This window comes from Peromyscus maniculatus, chromosome 4 (assembly GCF_049852395.1).
Source record: "Peromyscus maniculatus bairdii isolate BWxNUB_F1_BW_parent chromosome 4, HU_Pman_BW_mat_3.1, whole genome shotgun sequence".
NCBI classification, from domain to species: Eukaryota; Metazoa; Chordata; class Mammalia; order Rodentia; family Cricetidae; genus Peromyscus; species Peromyscus maniculatus.
The window spans coordinates 108320195-108338759 of record NC_134855.1 but is presented as its reverse complement, the minus strand read 5'-3'; the positions used below and the strand labels follow the sequence as shown (position 1 = coordinate 108338759).

Genomic DNA, 18565 nt, shown 5'->3' with positions numbered 1-18565 from the left:
GTGGTCACAGCCTTGTACTTATCAGGCTCCCATAAGGACAGTCTTCTTGTAAACATCAGGCCTCTAGGCTCCTTCTGTTCCATCATCCACTGGTTGTGGTTATCACCACTGAGGTGACAGCAGAAGGCAGAAGCTTGAAGGTAAAAGTGCAAAGGTGTGCAGGGATTGGAGGACAGTGCCTACTCCAGGCAAAGGAGATCAGGACTTCAGAGAGTCACGATCCGTGAAAAGTCTCTTTTCTAGGGGAGAAAGATGCTGTAGACTGACTGCTTCCTATGTGGAAAAGTCATCTTGGAGCAGACAGGCTTCAGGCTTATGTGAACCACCTCAAACGTGTTTAATACTTGTGCCTTCACACACACACACACACACACACACACACACACACACACACGCACGCACGCACGCACGCACGCACGCACGCACGCAAAGAGAGAGAAATAGAGACAAATAATAATAAAGTTTTTATTTTAAATTAAAAAATTGGTTGTGTCAGTGGGGAACAGACCTTGGAGGTCCCTCTGGCAGAAGGATGCTTATCTTTCCGCAGGGGAATGAGATGACTGTTTCAGGTTTTTCGTTCTGATGTATAATCTACCCGGAACTGGTATGTGTGTGTGTAAGAGAGGTCATGTAAACTCAAATGGTGCTTAAGTACTGTGATGGGACCACGGAGGGAAGACAGATATCGTATCTCATTTTATATTGAGTATGGCAACTGACCCATTTGGGGGGGGGGACCAGAATGTAACCTCCATCCAGTTACCAGTTGTCTCCAGTACTGAATAGAGTCTGTAGAGGCCAGGCCTTGGAAGGCTTGGCTTGGTAAGAAAGGCTTGTAGCTGAATGAAACAGGCTTGGGGGGATAAGCTTTGCTGTAGATAAGCTAAGGGGGCTTCCGTCCGGGACAGCAGGGGAGGTCAGGCACTGAGGGCAGGGGGACACCAGTCATGCATCCCAAGTGAGAGGAATCCTAGATTCTGTCCAAAACCACTAGAGAACAAGTGGTGAGACCTCTAAGGACAAGGCCAGCCCACCTGCTGTGACAAGGATGCTTTCCCAGAAGGCTGCAGGGCATTGCTGTGGGGGGGTAGGGGGTTGGTAAAGACTTGGTTTCCAAATGCCTGAGGTCCAGATTGGGCATTGGACTCACTGGGTAGTGGATTTAAAAAAAAAAACAATGGCTTTCAGGAGAGAACCTGACCTTACCTAGGGAGTACGGCTCAGGGTCTGGGAGTCTTCTAGCACTCTGGGTGGATGAATAGGCCAAGGAAATTTTTCACTATGCTCCTTTTAAATTCTTAGATAAAGCCAAAAGGGGTCTCAGTAAGAGGCAAGAGAGGTTGAAAGGTGATTCAAAGGGGGTCTCCTGGGACCCATAGGCTGCCAAGCCCAGGTAAGTCCTCTAGCCTCTGAAACTGGATTTCACTTCTGGACTCCTACACATCTGAGTTAGTATGTTGCTTTTGTTTTTAGAGACAGGGTTTCTCTGTGTAACATCTCTGACTCTCCTAGAACTCACTCTGTAGACCAGGCTGGCTTTTAACTCACAGAGATCCGCCTGCCTCTGCCTCCCAATTGCTGGGATTAAAGGCGTGCGCCACCACCGCCTGGCTCTAGGTTAGTATTTAACGTGCTCTGCTCTAGTTCCCGGCAATGTCTCAAAACCCTCATCTTGGTCTTGGCCAGATGGTCAGGAAAGCAAGTTCTAAGTTCCTGATCATGTCCCCATACAACACTGTTGGGATCAAACCCATCTAGAAGGCATAAAGCAGGGGTAATTTCTCAGCTGATCCCTGGAGATGTCGTAAGAGCCTGAGACACAAAGTTGCCCAGGGGCATGGATCAAAGCCACCCTAGGAGAGCTGCAGGGCCATTGAGAAAAGCAGACCAAGGAAGCAGGCCAGAGAGGCCACGTGGCCACCTGCATCTGGTTTATTGTTCCATTTTGTCCAAACTCAGCGGAGTGTGAGGCCACCAAGGGGCAGCCAGGCTGTTCTTTCCGGCCAACTAGAGTTGGGTGTGTGGTGGTAGGGGGACAAAATTCACGAAACATCCATTGGGGTAAGAGTCAAATTTCAGGAGGCCCTTCTGTGCATCTTCCATGCCTACAACCCCCCCAGGGAGGTGTGATGGGATCCGCATGAATGTGCTACTCTCAAAGGAAGTGGGGGCAGCCATTGGGGTCCAGTGGCTTGTGGGCAGCTCCATGGGAGCCTGAATGGGCCTCCTAAGACTGCTAGACACCACCTTGTTCACAAGTGAGAAGGTGGGCTGCTAGGTCAGGTGAGACTGCTAGATCACCTCTCCCTGAGATGTCCTCTTTCCCACGGTTCCTAATTCTTGCTCACCTCACCAACGTCTCTGGTCTTCACAAAATCCATCTCTTACAGAGGAACCAACCCAGTGGGTAAAGGCCCGACATCACAACACCTCCCTATGATGCTCTCTTGCCAAGAGCATCCTCACAGTGCTGGGCTCCTAATGTGCCCCCTCCCAAAGGGAGGTAAGTATGAGGGTCTGTGGGTATGAGGGGGCCTTGAGCGCAGAGGTGAAGGCCTCTCCCTGTGTATCCCAGGGATTGAGGTCTACCCACAGTCTTGACCCTACATCTGTTTGTGCTGCCACCCCGGGCCATGAATGTGAATCCAGAGGAAGCTCCAGTCCGGCCTCATTGGGGGCAGCACCTGCGGACCTGCGGTGGGGAAAGAAGGGAGAAGAAAGTCTTGGAGGAAGCTTGGCTGCAAGGGTATAGTAAGCCATTTTCTTTCCATGTACCTTAGTCAGCTGTCTAGACAAGCACAAGGAAGGAAGACCTGGACCCCCACTCCCCAACCCTGCCAAATCCATTCCAGGGCCAAATGAGAGAGGAAGACTGAGATGGATCCCTACCGTGATTAAGAGTATGCCAGGCCCTGGAGCCCCCGGGCTGCCGAGTGGAACTTGTCAGTATCTTCAAAAGGCTGGTCTGTGGTCACCAAGGAGAGAGGGAAATAAGCCTTCTGTGGCCTGCTGATCTTACCTGCCTGTTCTTCTCTGGGCTGAAGATAGAAGGCAGGGTATATAACGCTTCTTACAGGCTGTCAATCTATCTGGCACCCTTCTGGTGTCTCAGAATGTACAGCCCACATCCTTGATTTCCTTACTTCCCTGACCTCTGGGCTTCTCTTCCAGGCTTATCTCTGCTTCCTCTTCTTCTCCCCATCCCTGTGTGTTACTGTGTGTCCGTGTCTGTGGTGTATGTATGTGCATGCAAGGGGGCTCACTTGAGCACGTGTGTGGTGAAGGCCAGAGGCTGGCCTTGGGTGTCTTCCTCCACTTTAGAGTCAGGGTCACTCACTAAAACTGGAACTTGCCATTATTTTCCAGGTAGACCCACTGGCCAGTGAGCGGTGGGTATCTGCCTGTCTGCCCCAGGGCTGGGGTTACAGGTGTGTTCCCCCACACTTGGCCCTTATGTGGAAGTTAGGTGTCTGACTCATGCTTTGCTCAAGTCATCTCCCAGGCCCAGACCCACCTTCTTCAGAGGGCCTGTGCCAAGGTGAGGAAGCAGATGGATGAGGACCAGGACAGTAATGAAGAGGCAGCTTCCAGGAGCGCTGATACACACAGCAGCATCCTGTCCGCCACCCACAGGTGGGAAGCCATCATTTCACTAGCTCCTACCCCACTGACCCCTTTCCTTGAGCCGGCAGGAGAACTCTTGAGTCCTCTGTCTTCCCCATCTCTCACATTTTAAGCTGCACACGCATGTTAAGAAAAATTCCCCAAAAGTTGGAAATAAGACCAAGAAAAGGGGTGCTGTGTCCTTGGGGGCAGGGGATGGAAGTTGGGAACAGGGTCCTACTATGTAACCGAAGCTGATTCTTTCTTTCTCAGCATCTTAAGTTCTGGGACCCCCAACTCCACCTTCCCGACATTACAGGCAGGCTGCCAGGCCCACCCAGCATCTGTTTGTGTTCTGGGGATCAGAACTCTGGTCCTCATGTGTGAGAGCTTCAACCTCTGAGCTCTCCCCCCGCCACCCCCCCCCCCCCCGCCCCCGTCAGTTCCCATGAACTCTTTGTTGCTGGTTTTCTTTTGTTTTTGTTTGTTTGCTTGTTTTTCTGAGACATGGTTTTCTCTGTGTAGCCCTGGCTGTCCTAGAACTTGAACTGTAGACCAGGCTGGCCTTGAACTCAAAGAGGTCTACCTGCCTCTGCCTCCCTAGTGCTGAGATTAAAGGCCTGTGCCACCACTGCCTGGCCCTCATGCATTCTTTTTTTTTTTTCAAGACAGGGTTTCTCTGTGTAGCTGTGGTACCAGTCCTGGAACTCAGTCTGTAGCCCAGGCTGGCCTAGAACTCACAGAGATGTACCTGCCTCTGCCTCCTGAGTGCTGGGATTAAGACGTGTGCCACCACCACCCACTCCTCATGTATTCCTTAAGTCACTTTGTCTCTCTGCTAGCTGATTCATGAGTTAAGTGTTTTACATTTATCTATATGACTTATCTTCTAAAACTTTGTATATGGGTCCCTATATCCCGACTTCCCCCTCTACAACTCCTTCCTCCCCTAGAAAAGGAGTTAATTCTTCAAACCCTGCCCGGGCAAGGCCTTTCTTGACAGCAGTCCATCCTGTGGATGGCATACCAACCAGTCTTCTAGTCCTCTTACCCTAGATAAAAGTTTGCAATTGGTTGAATCACCACCTCAGATCTGTCTGGAGTGTCCAGAGGAGCAGCCTCCAGAGGGAAAGAACTCATTCTATCTACATACAGAGTAGGGCAGAGCACAGAGGAGAATTTCCAGATTGCTGCACCACCCTCCACTACAGTCAGTTTTTTGTGGTCAGGTGGATCTTCTGACTGCTGTGTATGTTTGTCATCCTTAGTTGTCTTCTCGGGCCTCAAGAATGCCACACACTCCTTCCAGTGTCCCCTGTCTCTCATGAAGAGAACCTTAGAGCTCAGAGGCCTTTCAGGGTACTGTCTACAGTTCTTCCAACAGTCACTGTGTGGGGCTGACGCATGACTGTGGGCCTTGTTACAGCGGCTTGGCTTCCATGACTTTATCTTGGCCTCAGCAAACCACTTCGTATTTAGGAAACCACATGGGTGTCTCTACCTAAGCCCCAAAGATATTCCCAGGAACTAATGCCAAGATGATCTCTTTTTAAAATAAAATTTGTGCCGGGCATAGTGCTGCACTTCTTGTCCTGGCGGCAGCTCCAGGTGGTCTCCCTTTCCTTCCTCAGTTCTCCTCTCTCCTTGTCCCGCCTATACTTCCTGCCTGGTCACTGGCCGATCAGTGCTTTATTTCTATAGTGCGATATCCAGTCTGTGTGTTTATTTTATAAGTGGGCTCTGGGACTGGCGGGACTCGGCGGCGGCGAGCTGGAGAGAAATTCTCCAGCAACACTGTGACTTCTACCTCCTTCCCCATAACTATTCTCTCCTCCTCTCTACCGAGTTTCCAGTGACTGTTTGGGTGGGGTAAGTTCTGTGGGCTAAAGTATCTGCTGCCTATGTGTACAGTGACAGAACAAGCCTTTCGCTACTGAGACACAGGACAGGGACTTGCTCTTAATTCCTAACCTGTACACTGGGAAAAGGGAAGGTAGGCTAAACCTTATCCATGGTCAATGTCCTCTTGTTCATTAGATGACCCAGCATCAACGTGGTATGTCCCTCTCGTGGACACAGGAGAAAGACATGCAACCTGAATGGTTCCTTCAGTTCTTAGGGTTGGGTCTTTACTCTAGGCTCCATTGAACCGGGCTGGACTATTGAGACTTTTTCCAATTGGGATTTCAACCTTCTTGGTCAAGCGGTCAGTTGAGTGGGTCTAGACAAAGGCCAGGACACTTCTAGCTTTAAGTAAGGAAGTGCGGTCCAGATGGGTCTTCCTGGACCCCCACAGAACCTTTTGCTGGGCACCCTCCAAAAACCATTGGTCAACTGCATGGGACATGGGTGGTGATTAGATGGAGTAGGCCTTCCCTCGGGTCACTCTGAGGCAGCCTTGGTTGCTCACCTGGAAGCCCCTCTCTGTGGGCTCTGGGGCAGGCCTGGGATGGGGAGCTGGGTGGGCGCAGCACAGGGGCGAAGGCGCTCCTCTGTTTGACAGCGGAGATCATGTTGACAGGCGAGAAGGAGAAGACGCTGGTGGTGGGGGCAGCGGCCGGGAGGGACATGGAGGAGGCAGCCGCCAGCGGGGGGCTAGAGGGCATGACTCCGGGGCGGGGCGAGGAAGGGGCAGGTGCAGCAGGGAAGGCAGTGGGAGACACAACAGGGAGACAGCACCAGAGTGAGCAGCAGGACTGGGGTGCCACGTGGGCAGTGAGTCCCTTGTGGACTGTTGACCAGGCTGCGGGCTCAGACCTCCCTGGGGGCTACGACGGTCCTGAGACAACCAGTACAAGAAAGATAACGTCTAGAGGCAAAATGGGAGCTTCTGGGTCCTGGGCCAGTCCTTGCCTTTTGAGGAGTTCTGGACACCATTTTCAGGGTTGGGAGATGACAGGATCAGACCCAGTGAAAACAAAACAAACAAACAACAAACAAAAACAAACAGTGGGAAGTGCTCTCAACGATGGGAGATAGGAAAGAGATGAAAAGATTGGAATGCCTGCTGAATACCACTGGGATTCGGAAATGCTAAGAAATGTTTATGGGCCTGTGCTGCTGAGACTAAACTCAAAGTCCCAGGGTCACAACAGTGCTGGAGGAAGCAGATAGGGAGGAGGTTTTGGTGGGTATGCAGCCTCCTGTGGAAAGCTGCTCTCCCAAGGATGACAGCTCACACATGCACCCTCACTTCCTCTCTAGGGAGCTTTCCCACCCAATGTGCCCTGTACTTCATTTGTCTACCCTCCAACCCTGGGCACCATTTCTTTCCACTTTAGTTCAAGGCCTCTTGTATCTGCTAGGGCTCCTGTGTAGGGCATCTCTGTCCCGTCTTTCTCCATCCTCATCTGAACCCATTTCCCTGCGTCTCTCTTCTAAAGACCAGCAAGCAGGATTTTTAATCTTCTCCAACCAGCAGGCAACGGACAGCAGACATCTTGGAAGATATCTGTGGCCTTTGACATCACAACATCCGTTCATCGACTTTTGGCACAAAAAATGACTGCAATAGCTAACCTAGTCTCAATGTCCTTAGCCTGTGGTCACCATCTCCCCGGAGAAAATGCTCAGTGCTCAGGTAAAGCCATGGCCATTATGGAGTGCTTAACATCATGATTATATATATATGGTATCTGCTGAGGCCCAGAGAACTAACAGCCACATTTTGCGGATTTATGGAGTTCTAGACTTGCTAATAACTAATACCATAGACCAAATAGAGACACAGGCAGCCCTAGACCCTCTGGCTAGGACAGTTCCAATGACATTTTAGGGACACCTTGGCAAACTCAGTGAGAATGACTCCCTGTGCAACTGTGTCACAAGGCATCCTGCACTCGGGGGAACGGTCTGGGTAGAGTCCCGAGTGTCCCTGCCGATGGTGAAGTAGGGTGTAAGTGACTCGGGAAGTTCTGATCTGGTTGACTAGGGTGACCCAGGATGGACTGTGCATTGGGCAGCTTCTTTCACGGCTGACAGTACTGTTGTGTATTTGGGGAAGGGCGAGAGAGTCAAACCCAGGGGAACACAGGAAAAGGCTGTGAGGTCGCTGTCACTGAAGGGATGTGGAGCAGCGGAACCCGGCTGAGCCAGGAGAGACTGGCCTTGGGAGGGACACAAGAAGGCCTGTGTGGACTCTGGCTTGGAGGGACTTTAGGTTCCACAAGTTAAGTCAAGGTCAAAGGGAAATGGCAGGCCAGCTTTGTAGCCAGTAAGAACAGCGCCCCTGGTAAGGAAAGTTAGGCAGGTGGCTAGACAGTTAGGTAATGAAAAACTGAGGGAACTCCAGGTAAAGCCAAAACAAGCTCCTTCGTGGGCAGATGTTGCTATTTCTCAGACTCAGTAGTGCCCCGGGCCTTGAGGAACATGGTCTCTTGTGACTGGTAGAGAGGTTTTTGCTGGTGAGAAAGTGTGGACAGAGTCGCCCAAACCTAGTCGTTCTCACCATGTGGATTCTAAGTACCTGCCAGGTAGCCATTGGTATTGCAAGGGCCTGACAGGCCGTGTGAAATGATAAAGCACACAAATCCACACTGTCCATCCGCCAGAGAGCTGCCTTAACCCAAGGTGCCAAGCACTGGGCCTACAAAATCATACATTCTTTCTAAATTTTGTCTGGGTTTCCAATGGCATATTCAGATAAGGGAGCTACCTGAGGCCGGGGTTGTACTGATCCTGTTTTACTGAAGGGGACTTAAGTTCATAGGTGCAACTTGTTGAATGTCCCACAGCTCCTGGCTAAGACACTCAATCGGGTTCTGATCAGAGGACATTGTCTTGTTTTGTCTGAACCATCTGGGAGAACCTGAGAGACTGCGCAAGGTACTCCGAGGGACGGGACAGGAATAAGAGTGTCCTGTGCGTGAGGGAGCTCCTCCAGAGCCCCGCCACACCCCTAGGGGTCGCCCCACTAGGTCCCACTGTTTCCCCGCCCTGCCCCAGGAAGTGCTGCTGAAACCCGGAGCCACACACATCCCCGGGGCAGCCGGGCGCTGGAAGCCCGAGTCTTTAGAGTTTCCTTAGGCTTCCAGCAGGGGCCGCCAGCCTCCTCCCGAAGTCCCGGCGAAGGACCAAAAGGTTGCTGTCCACCAGGTTTCAGCACAGGTCCCCCTAATTAAGGGCGGCTTCACAATCATGGGAGGGCTAGAAGCGATGTGTACAACTGGGGTCAGCAAAGGGGGCTTAAGGTGCAAGAAGTCGGGCCCCAGGATCCCGGGGCTCCCCAGGATTGAGGCTAAGGTCCAAAACCAGGGAGTGGCCGTATGAAAGGAGCATTGAGGGCTCTCCACGGCTAGGCCAAGGGCCACCCACATAAGGCAGGAACTGGAAGCCCGCACCCCAGGGTGGGCTGAAGGCAGGGCTGAGTCCATTCTGCATTCCCAGGCTGGCCCCACCCCCTTTCCTGTGGGCTGGGGACACTCACTGGCGAAAGGTGAGGTTGCGGTGGAGCCATTGAGGAAGCTAGGGGACCCGGGCACGCCGAGGCCAGTCACACCCGGCGCCCCGTAGCTGCCCAGGCCAGCTCCAAGGCCACTGCCGTAGCTGCTCTGCTGAGAGCCGGGGCTGGGCGCGAACCGGGGCGACGCGCTGCCGCAGCTGCGGGCATAGCCTGCGGGAGAGGGGCGGTTAGCCCAGCTGGCGACGCTGGGCTCTCCTGGGGCACCGCAACGGAGGGGGCAGGGGTGGCGACACGCACCGGGCTCCGGTGTGGCATCCCCGACGGCGATGGCCAGGGGGCTGCTGAAGGCGTTGATGCCCACGACGGCGGGGTGTGGGTGGCTGGGGGCCAGGGGTCCGAGGGGTGCGGGTGCGCGCGGGGTGCTGTACAGAGCCTCGGCCACGTCCGCCGCACGCTTCAAGAGGAGCTCCTGCGAAGACAAGAACGGAGCACGGCCGGGGCAGCCGCAGGCGCGGGGTCAGAGCCCCGGCCCCTAGTGCTGGGAGGCGGGCGGAGGCACCATACCTGGTTACTGCTGGGCACTCCGTACAGGGCCTCCGCCAAGTCAGCCGCCCGTTTCAGCAGTACTTCCTAGGGCGAGGGAGGAGACATTAGGACGGAGGGGCAGCCCCTGGGGGCGCAGCGGGACCCTGGAGGGGCTTCCTCATTCCCTAGCCCACTGGACATCCTTATTCCCGGCCCATTCCTCTGAGTACCTTGGGCAGCCTCTCCGGGTCCCCCGGATGTCTGGGAATGACTTTTTGTAGCCTCTGGAATCCGTAGTCAATGGTAGGCTCATTCAAGGCTGGGAAGAATGGCAATATTTGGAGGACACCCCTCCCAGAACAGAACTCACATCCACCATGCCCAGCCCCATGTTGGCCAAAAAACCCGTGCTCCAATATCAGTGAGCGTCAGAGAAGTATTTGGTCAGAATTAATTCAACAAATATTTACTGAGCCAGGCTCTGTACCGAGCTTGGTATCAACACACACACACACACACACTTCTATACTTCTAGGGGCAGGACTCAGGATTTTTTGCATTTGGTCATATCAGTTTGCCATTAAAAAAAAACCTTAACAATCTTTATTGATCATGGAGCAGCTTCTTGGCGTAACTATCAAGGTTTGTGCCTCAGGAAAGGGACCAGCCAAAACCTTGGGCTCTCAGGGGCTCAGCCCCTGACTCTCTCTCCCTTGAGCTCCTTACTCCAGCCTGGCCTCCAAAGTTCTACTTTCTTCTCTTCCAAAGCTAGGCTTAATTTCCTTTCCTTTCCCCAAAGCATAAAGTACGAACTTCCTGGGCTTTTTTTCTAGCCAGTCTTCTGCTACCAACGCCTACCTCCCTATCCCTCTGAGTTACAGCTTATACTCATACTCCCAGGTGTGGGCTTTCCTCAGGCAAGTCCTCTACCCTGTAACTCACCCACCCACCCAGCCTGTGTTTGCAGCTCAGCCTGCCCAAGTTATGAAGGAACTACCTGAGGCCATCCCGAGCCCCCATGCCTCAGAGGGTATGGGGAGAAGTCAGTGGCCAGATACAGAGACCGGTGAATGAGGATTTCCACCAGTGGTCAAATTGAACCCAGTTTTCACTACATCCCCTTGAACCTTGGGCTAACTGTTCACCAAAGCGCTTGTACAAGGGTGTGTATGTGTTTGTGAGCTCTCTCTCTCACACACACACCAGTATGTGAATGTAGAATGCAGCCTGGAAGACCCAAGACACTCAGGAAAGACTTGGAGAGTCGTGAGCCAATTTGGAAGCACCTTTGAGATGAAAAAAACAAAGCAAAACAAAACAAAAAGAAAACCCTCGAAGAGGTTCTCAACTCCTGAGTTCATGCAAGGAGGGAAAGACTTGAGGCAGAAGTTGTTTCCAAGGAGCCAGAAACTCAGGGGAAGAAACATAGGTCAAGAGGAAAAAAGGACTTTGAGAGATGGCTTAGCAGGTGCGGGTGTGGGTGAAGGTGTGTGGGGGATGAGGAGCCACTGCTTAGGGCCCGTGGCCACCTGTAGATTTCTGTCTCGCCCTGCCACTGTGTTTGCATCCTTGAGCTCAGAGGGCGATTCTCTGTGGATCTCAGTCCCTGCTTCAGCTGCCTCCTTCCTTACCTGTGTAGACGAAGCGGCCAGGGGCTCCTTTACAAAACTGCTTGGATTTGTAGGAGAGGGTCACTTCTACCACCCCAGGGATGTGTCGCGGCGGCGTCTGCACCCGGATAGCGTGGGGAGTGATGAGCTGTGAGAGGAGAGGGGGGAAGCCTGCAGGTCTAGTCCTGTGGGCAGGGCCTAGCCCTGAGACTCAGAGGGAGACGGGCAGGGGTTGGCCCACCTCGCTCCACAAGAGCACGTTGCCAAACACGACCTGCAACCCGTCGAAGAAGTTGTCTCCGATGATAATGACGGTGGCGCCTCCCGTGGTCCAGCCCTCCCCGGGGCTGATGGCCTTGATGCAGGGGGTGGTAGCTGGGAGGTAGGAGAGGACCCAGGTCAGGGGACTGCACCAAGGTGGAGACTGAGGTTGGCCAGGGCCGGGCCGGGAGTCCTGACCTTCAGAAGGGTCCAGGCGTCGGGCTCTGCGGCCATGTTTGGAGTTGTTGTGTACAAACATGTTGTCCGACACGGCCAGGACGTGTCCATCCACGCTCACTGTTGTGGACACCACCACCTGTGTGGACAGAGAAGACCAGTCTGGCTGGGGCCCTTGGGACATCTGGACAGGCACTGTCAGGGAGAGCTAGCACCTTGAGTTGGGTGGCTGGGAGCTGGAATTCACAATGTCCTTAGGGGAGGGGGAGTTCGGCTGGGTGGGGCCTGTGCTGGTGGAGTTGAAGCCAGCTGAACCACGTGACACCCTCAGAGGGACTGACCTCTCAGGAGCTACGAAAATCAAAAGCCCAGAAAAAGTTGTAGCTCCTCAGGCAGAGGACCCTCCATTTTCGCACGCCCGGGAACACTATTCAGGACCGATCAAATCTGGAGACAGTTTGCCTTCCTAAAGTTGGGCACAACATCAGTTACAGAACCCATCAACAGGAGCCCCCACTTTATTCTGGGCAGGAAATTGGTGCTGCCTTCTCCCTACCCCCTGCTTTGGGAGGGGTGTGCAGGTTGGGGATGTGCTAAGGGCAGCTGTTCTCAGCTTCACACTATGCAAATTACCTGGGTCGTTAATCATGTAAAAATGTCACAATTAGCATCTTCTTAAGTGGGACTCTAATGAAGCCTCCCTTGGCAGCCAGCATAAGTTGAGATGGAGCTGCCCCACCCCCAGCAGGCACCAGGCCGCGAGGCACTGGGCTGGGCAGGGAGCTGGCAGGGTCACAGCTTTCCCTTCACCTATCGGTAAAGGGTAGATTTGCAGGGGGTGAGAGGGCTTTTCCCAAGCCTACCTGGAAGCGGCGCATGTCTCGGGGATTCCCCGCGTTCTTCAAGCAGTTCTGGTTACATTTGAGAAAGAATTTGAGGAAGAACCTGAAACAGTGAGGTTTGGGAGGCTCAAGGGTCTGGGGGTTCTGTAAATAGATGAAGAGCATGCCTCCTCCCAGCACACTGACACCCCTTGTTTGCTTACACACAGGTGCACACTCCACATTCCTATCTCAAGCTGTGTGCACACGGGGTGCCTGAGATGGACCAAATAGATCCATCACCGGGACTACCTTATTACACAGATGTACACAGTGCTTATTTGTCTATAAAGTGTCTGTTTCCCCCGTGCACAATGTAGATCCATCACAGAATGTGCTAACCATAAGCTCTACGGTATATGTGTGTACCTATTACTCACAAATTATACTCATCACAATGTGTACCTATCACACAAACAACGCATATTCCACATGTAGCATAGACTTACATATACCAAATACCAAACGTAAGGTTTTCACCATGTATCTGTTACAGTCTGTGCCCACCACACACAATGAATCTGTCATACAGCACATCTCTCCCCCAGGTGATAACCACCACCTATACAATATGTACTCAACATAAACTGTGTCAGTTATAGATGATACATAGGCTTTATTTATTATTACCCACAAGACACAGCCATACCACAAGCATATATTTCACATATGACCTATGCTCATCAAACATAAGGCCGGGTGGTGGTGGCACACACCTTTAATCCCAGCACTTGGGAGGCAGAGGCAGACAGATCTCTGTGAGTTTGAGGCCAGCCTGATCTACATAATGAGTTTAGATCAATCAAGACTATATAGAGAGACCCTGTCTCAAAAACAATCAAAAACCAAACCAAGCAAGAAACACAGATTATGAGTAGTACAATGCACATGTGAGTCCATGCCCATCATGTGTGTTATGAATCCATCCTACAGGGTATATGCATAGCAAGAATATAAAAAAATATACCTACTTGTATATGATTTAAAAAAAAAAAACTGTCATTGACATCCCCTTCAGCAGATCCCTCTTCCACGGATTTTATATTCACTATACACAGAAAACTTGATAACACAGAACACATACTTACCATATACACACACACCATGCAGATATGCAGATTAGCTTCTTTGTTTTGTTTTGTTTGTTTGTTTGTTTTTCAAGACAGAGTTTCTCTGTGTAGTCCTGGCTATCTTGGAACTCTTTTGTAGACCAGGCTGGCCTCGAACTTGCAGATATTCACTTGCCTCTGCCTCCCAAATGCTGGGATTAAAGGCGTACGTCACCACTACCCAGCTTTTTTTCCCATATAATTGGTAAACAACAAACAACAACAACAACAACAAAAACACAGGATATGCCGTGAAGAGGCCAATCCTCCAGTCTTTCAAATTGGTGGGAAGCCCTGACACCATCAGTAAGGTAACCATGGACAAAACTCTAGCCATTGTAAATGCAAATACTACAATGTGTGCCTTAGCCCCGTGAGACTCTGGGAGCATCTTTGGACATGTCTTACACGTAGAGGGCAGGGCTAGGTCCATGGAGGGTCTTGGCATATAACATGGCTTCCTGGGCATCTGGTGGGTTCTTCTAGTTAGTGTTCCCAATTTACTTCCACTTATTTGGGAGACATTTTTACCATGTTGTTTCTTATAATAAATAGCAGATAAGGGTCTAAAATTAGGGCAATACTCTTAAAGAGTACATATTGTAGCTCTCTATATACTATTTATACACATTTCTCACTTGTTAAGACATTGTATGGTATAGATGCTCTAGAGCCTCATTCATACATAGTCCTCATACATGTCCCACACTCATATGGATAGTGTATCAGCTCCCTAGGCAGAGTCCAGCCTAGTTCATTAATTTTCAGTATCTACCATACTTTATCAGGGGCTAAAAGGAGGGAAACATCTCAGATTGGGACACAGTCCATGTGCTGAGGGGGTTAATGCTAACTCTTAAATACCAGCATGGTGGTGGTGGGATGACCCAAAAGGTATCCACACTGTACCTAACACCCAATCCTGTAGAGCTGAGAGGAAGGGTTCCTGGGATGTGGATGAGATGTGGGTACCGTGAGCAAGTGCTACCCTGAACACACTCTGTCAGCTGGAGGGGTGTGAATGTAACAGTGGTTCAAAAAGCATCAGACCAGCAACACTGCATGGAAACTTGTTAGGAATGCAGAAGCTCAGGCTCTGCCCTAGACCTGCCGCATCTAAACAGTTTTGTCAGGGTCCAACATCTGCGTTCTCTTAAGTACTCTATGGCATTGAACCTCTTGGAATGTGTGTAGTCTCAATCTGAGATGTACCACAAGTATGAAATACATACTTGGATTTCAAACACTTTGGAAAAAGATTATAAAATAACTCAGGAGTTAGCTGGGCATGGTGGTGCACACCTGTAATCTCAGTCAGTACTCAGTAGGTAGAGGCGGGAAGATCAGGAGTTCAAGGCTAACCTCAGCTACACAGTGAGTTTAAGGCTAGCCTGGGCTACATGAACCCCACTCCCCGAAAAATAAACGTTGGTAATTTTTGATCACGTTGGAACAATAATAGTTTAGATACATTGGATTAAAGAAAATACATTATCACCATTAATTTTACCTATTCTTTTTTTTAAAAGAATAACTTGTTAACTAGAACATCTTACATGTGGCCTGCACTGTACTCATATTAGATAATACTGCTGTAGAGTGTTATGTCACTAACAATGCCCTGGAGGATCTGGTCCTACTCCTATTCCCAGTGAATGGGGCAGCCGTACTGAGGTTAGTAGCCGACTGGTTAAACACACACCCACACCCACACACACACCAAAAAAATGGTAAGATGTAAATGATGCTTGTTAGAAGACGTAAATAATTTTTTGTTTGGTAGAGAAATTTTGCAATGTTTGTGTCCTATGGACACTATCTAGCTTTGGATCTAACCTGTCATATTCCAGCCTTTTCACACACATTCTGCCTTTCCTTCCCTCCCCTCCCTCCCCCTCTACTTCACAGAAATTTCCTCTGGGCCAGTCTGTTACCCCCCTGGTTACAGAGAACGTCAACAGATTCACAGTCATGGTCTTTCCACATTTGACGACTGAGCTTTGACATCAGCGACTGACTGTGCCACCCAGTGTCCCCGCCGCCCAAGGCTGGAGTTGGAGGACTTCTGGTTGGGAGAAGGAGCGTGGTGAAGTCAGAGAATGGGAAGAGGGTGGCAAGTTCTCTAACCCATGTCTGTAGAGGTCAGATGTGGAGCCTGGGAGCTGGGGCAGGGAGGGCTCAGGAAGCTGTGGGGAGGACCGCAGCAGAGGGACCAAGGCACATGGGGAGATGGACCCAAGCATCTCCAACACCGTCAGGGACCCGAGGCATGTAGGCAGGCATACTTGTGTTGTTGAGGATTTGTAATCCCTGCTCATCACAAAGGGAGTACACTTCACCCCTAAAGCCGTGAGTCTTCTGTGCAACAATCCTTGTCCCTGGCTCCACAGGGCTGGAAGGGAGCTCCGGGAAGCCCTTTTCTCTGACTGAGATGGGCCACAGGCTGGGGGAACAGAAGATAAGGCCAAGCCATAGACCCTAGTAGAGTGAGTATGGGACTTTACTTAGTGCCATTCTCACTGACGGCAACAGATATCTCTGGGGACACAATTTCATCTGGATCTCCAAGAAATCACTCTGAGAGAAAGGCCACACCCCAGGAGCTGCCCTTGGAATTAATGGGAGGAACTACTACACATACAAGTACGAGGTGAAAATAAAATGCTTCATAGAGGGAATGATACAGAACCCTGGGGGCAAACCCATTCTAACTAATTATTAAGTGAATGCCTGGGACTCTGCTCAGTCCATCACTTATTATTGTCTCGTTTCATCCTCTCAAAACTCTGAGGCGGTGTGTACATCTGTAATTGTCCCCACTGCACAAACTAGGATCAAGGCTAAGCAAGAATAAGTTATACAGTACGTAAGTCTAAAGCTGGGATGTGAACTTTGGTCTCTTTGAACTTCGGCTGCTGACAAGAGTCCCTGTAGGTGGGGATGTCAGAATCCAGGGTTATCTAGCCACAGCGTGGTGTGGCAGGACTCTGCAGCCCTGAGAGGTGTCCTATGCAGGGACCAGTAGATCCATTCTATGCTATTTCCTCACGGTCTCCATTGGCCTCTAGTGTGGTGTGGGCCTTAGGATATTGTGACTGTGGCCTTCAAACGTGCTAGATTAAACATATCTGAACAAGATGAGATAAAATTAATGATTTTTGAAGCTCTCTGAGGCTCAGTATCTTTCTGCTTCTATGTTCAACTCTCTCCATACTAGAAAATGTAATTAAGGTGGGTGATGGTGGTGCATGCCTTTAATCCCAGCACTTAGGAGACAGAGGCAGATAAATCTCTGAGTTCGAGGTTAACTTGGTCTACAGAATAAGTTCCAGGAGAGAAACCCTATCTTGAAAAACAAAATTTTTTAAAAAAAAGGGGGGGAGGAGAAAGAAAAGAAAATGTAACTGAAAAAAAAAACAAAAACAAAACAAAACAGAGAAAAGCTGTGAACAGTACTCATGCACTTAATAAAGCATTTAAGGAAAATACCCACCAGGACACAGCTGCCTGTGATTTAAATGACAAGTTAAGAGCAGGCATGGTGGTGCACACCTTTGATCCCAGCACTCGGGAGGCAGAGGCAGGTGGATCTCTGTGAGTTCAAGGCCAGCCTGGTCTACACAGAACTACACAGGGAGACCTTGTCTCAAAACAAAAGAAAGCAAACAGCAGAGTATCTCAGACACACCTACCTTCCTACATCTGAACTTAAGTCTGATCATTTCTAATCATAATCATTTCTCTTAGGACTTTTTATTCCTTTGAATAAACACAGCTCAAAATGAAATTAAACTGGCCCTTCTTCATCAATGGGACATTCCAAAGAAGTAAGGCTGGGTTGAGAATGAGTCAAGTACAAACACTGGACTCACATATGGCCTCTTAGGAGGGCAGTGCTGATCAGGAACTCTAAGCCAGCACAGTCTTTATCCAAAGGAGACACTCAACAGAGAGGAAAATGTATGGGCAGTCAACGACTCCACTGTTAAATGTGAGCTTCACATGGGGGCAGAAAGCAGAGTGGGGTGAGCTACTCTTGAGGCCAGAGTCCAAGGACAGCGCAGCTGGGCAGCACTTGCCTGAATCCCAGCCCCCCAAAGCTGCCCTAACTGTTGGCTGCCCTATTTGTGATTCATCCCCAACTGGAAGCATAGCCTCCATGTCATCAACTCACGGTGAATGAAGTGGATTGACAGTCACTAGACAGATCAACGCTGAGGCGTTCACACTTCAGACCACCCCAGGGCATTAGGAAGTTTGATTTCCTTGCCAAGTTCTTGCCCCTGCCCTACCAGGTCTCCTTTACTCTATTTTTCTTTTCAGACATCTCTTCAAATAACTCACTTTCACGAAAGTCCCATCTCATGATAAGAAGTCTTTCTTTTGGCTCTTCTTACCCTTGCCTCCTTCATCCCATTCTCAGACACTGAGGGCTGAAATTATGGTACCCACTTCCAAAGAGAAAGCTGTTAAGAAACTCAAAGACCTGGGCTCAGAGCCAAGTAGAATTCACCTACAGGACAGCCAGGAGCCCAGAAGAGTGTCTAGATTTCAGTGCCATCCCACTTCCTCCAGAATGACATCCACTAGCCACACACAGCTACTGAACCCTTGATGTACGGTGACTGGGGACTTCATATTTGAAACCTTATTTCACTTTCACTAACGTTGTTTTCCCAGGCAGCTTATGGCTGCCATATTGGATTGTGCAGATCTAGAAAGAGAGAGCGTAATGAACGATGCACCAGTTGGGTCAAAGTGTTCAAAACAACAGTGGAACTCAGGAAAGTCTTGGGAAAAAAGGCAGATTTGGCACCAAAGACAGCATAGACCTGAAGGTGTATTTCTAAGTACAAGATGGCACTACAACCCGGGGTGTGGATAGGGGCCCTCTGCTAATTTTTATCCTAAAAGCCTTATATTTGAAATCATGAACCTCAAACAGAATAGCACCCAGAGTGATGTTGTACTTGTCCACGCCCAGCTCAAGTTCAT

General features: G+C 50.4%; 1 protein-coding gene across 6 annotated transcripts in view; it reads right to left on the bottom strand.

The window, feature by feature from the left end:
- Positions 1–1919: 1919 nt before the first annotated feature.
- Ebf4 (EBF family member 4) overlaps positions 1920–18565 on the bottom strand; it is a 70545-nt gene continuing 53899 nt past the window's right edge. For 2 of the 6 annotated variants that reach the window (XM_076570633.1, XM_042276229.2), the window contains 10 exons: positions 12444–12525; positions 11384–11719; positions 11164–11290; positions 9763–9851; positions 9572–9637; positions 9305–9476; positions 9032–9217; positions 6017–6214; positions 2893–2968; positions 1920–2695 (listed from right to left, as the gene is read on the bottom strand). In XM_076570633.1, the coding sequence (XP_076426748.1) occupies positions 2898–2968; positions 6017–6214; positions 9032–9217; positions 9305–9476; positions 9572–9637; positions 9763–9851; positions 11164–11290; positions 11384–11719; positions 12444–12525 (1327 nt within the window). In that variant the 3' untranslated portion in view covers positions 1920–2695; positions 2893–2897. Of the gene's footprint in view, positions 2696–2892; positions 2969–6016; positions 6215–8648; positions 8752–9031; positions 9218–9304; positions 9477–9571; positions 9638–9762; positions 9852–11163; positions 11291–11383; positions 11720–12443; positions 12526–18565 lie in introns of those variants that run through there. The other 4 variants (XR_013050768.1, XM_076570634.1, XR_013050767.1 and 1 more) reach the window with 4 other exon arrangements.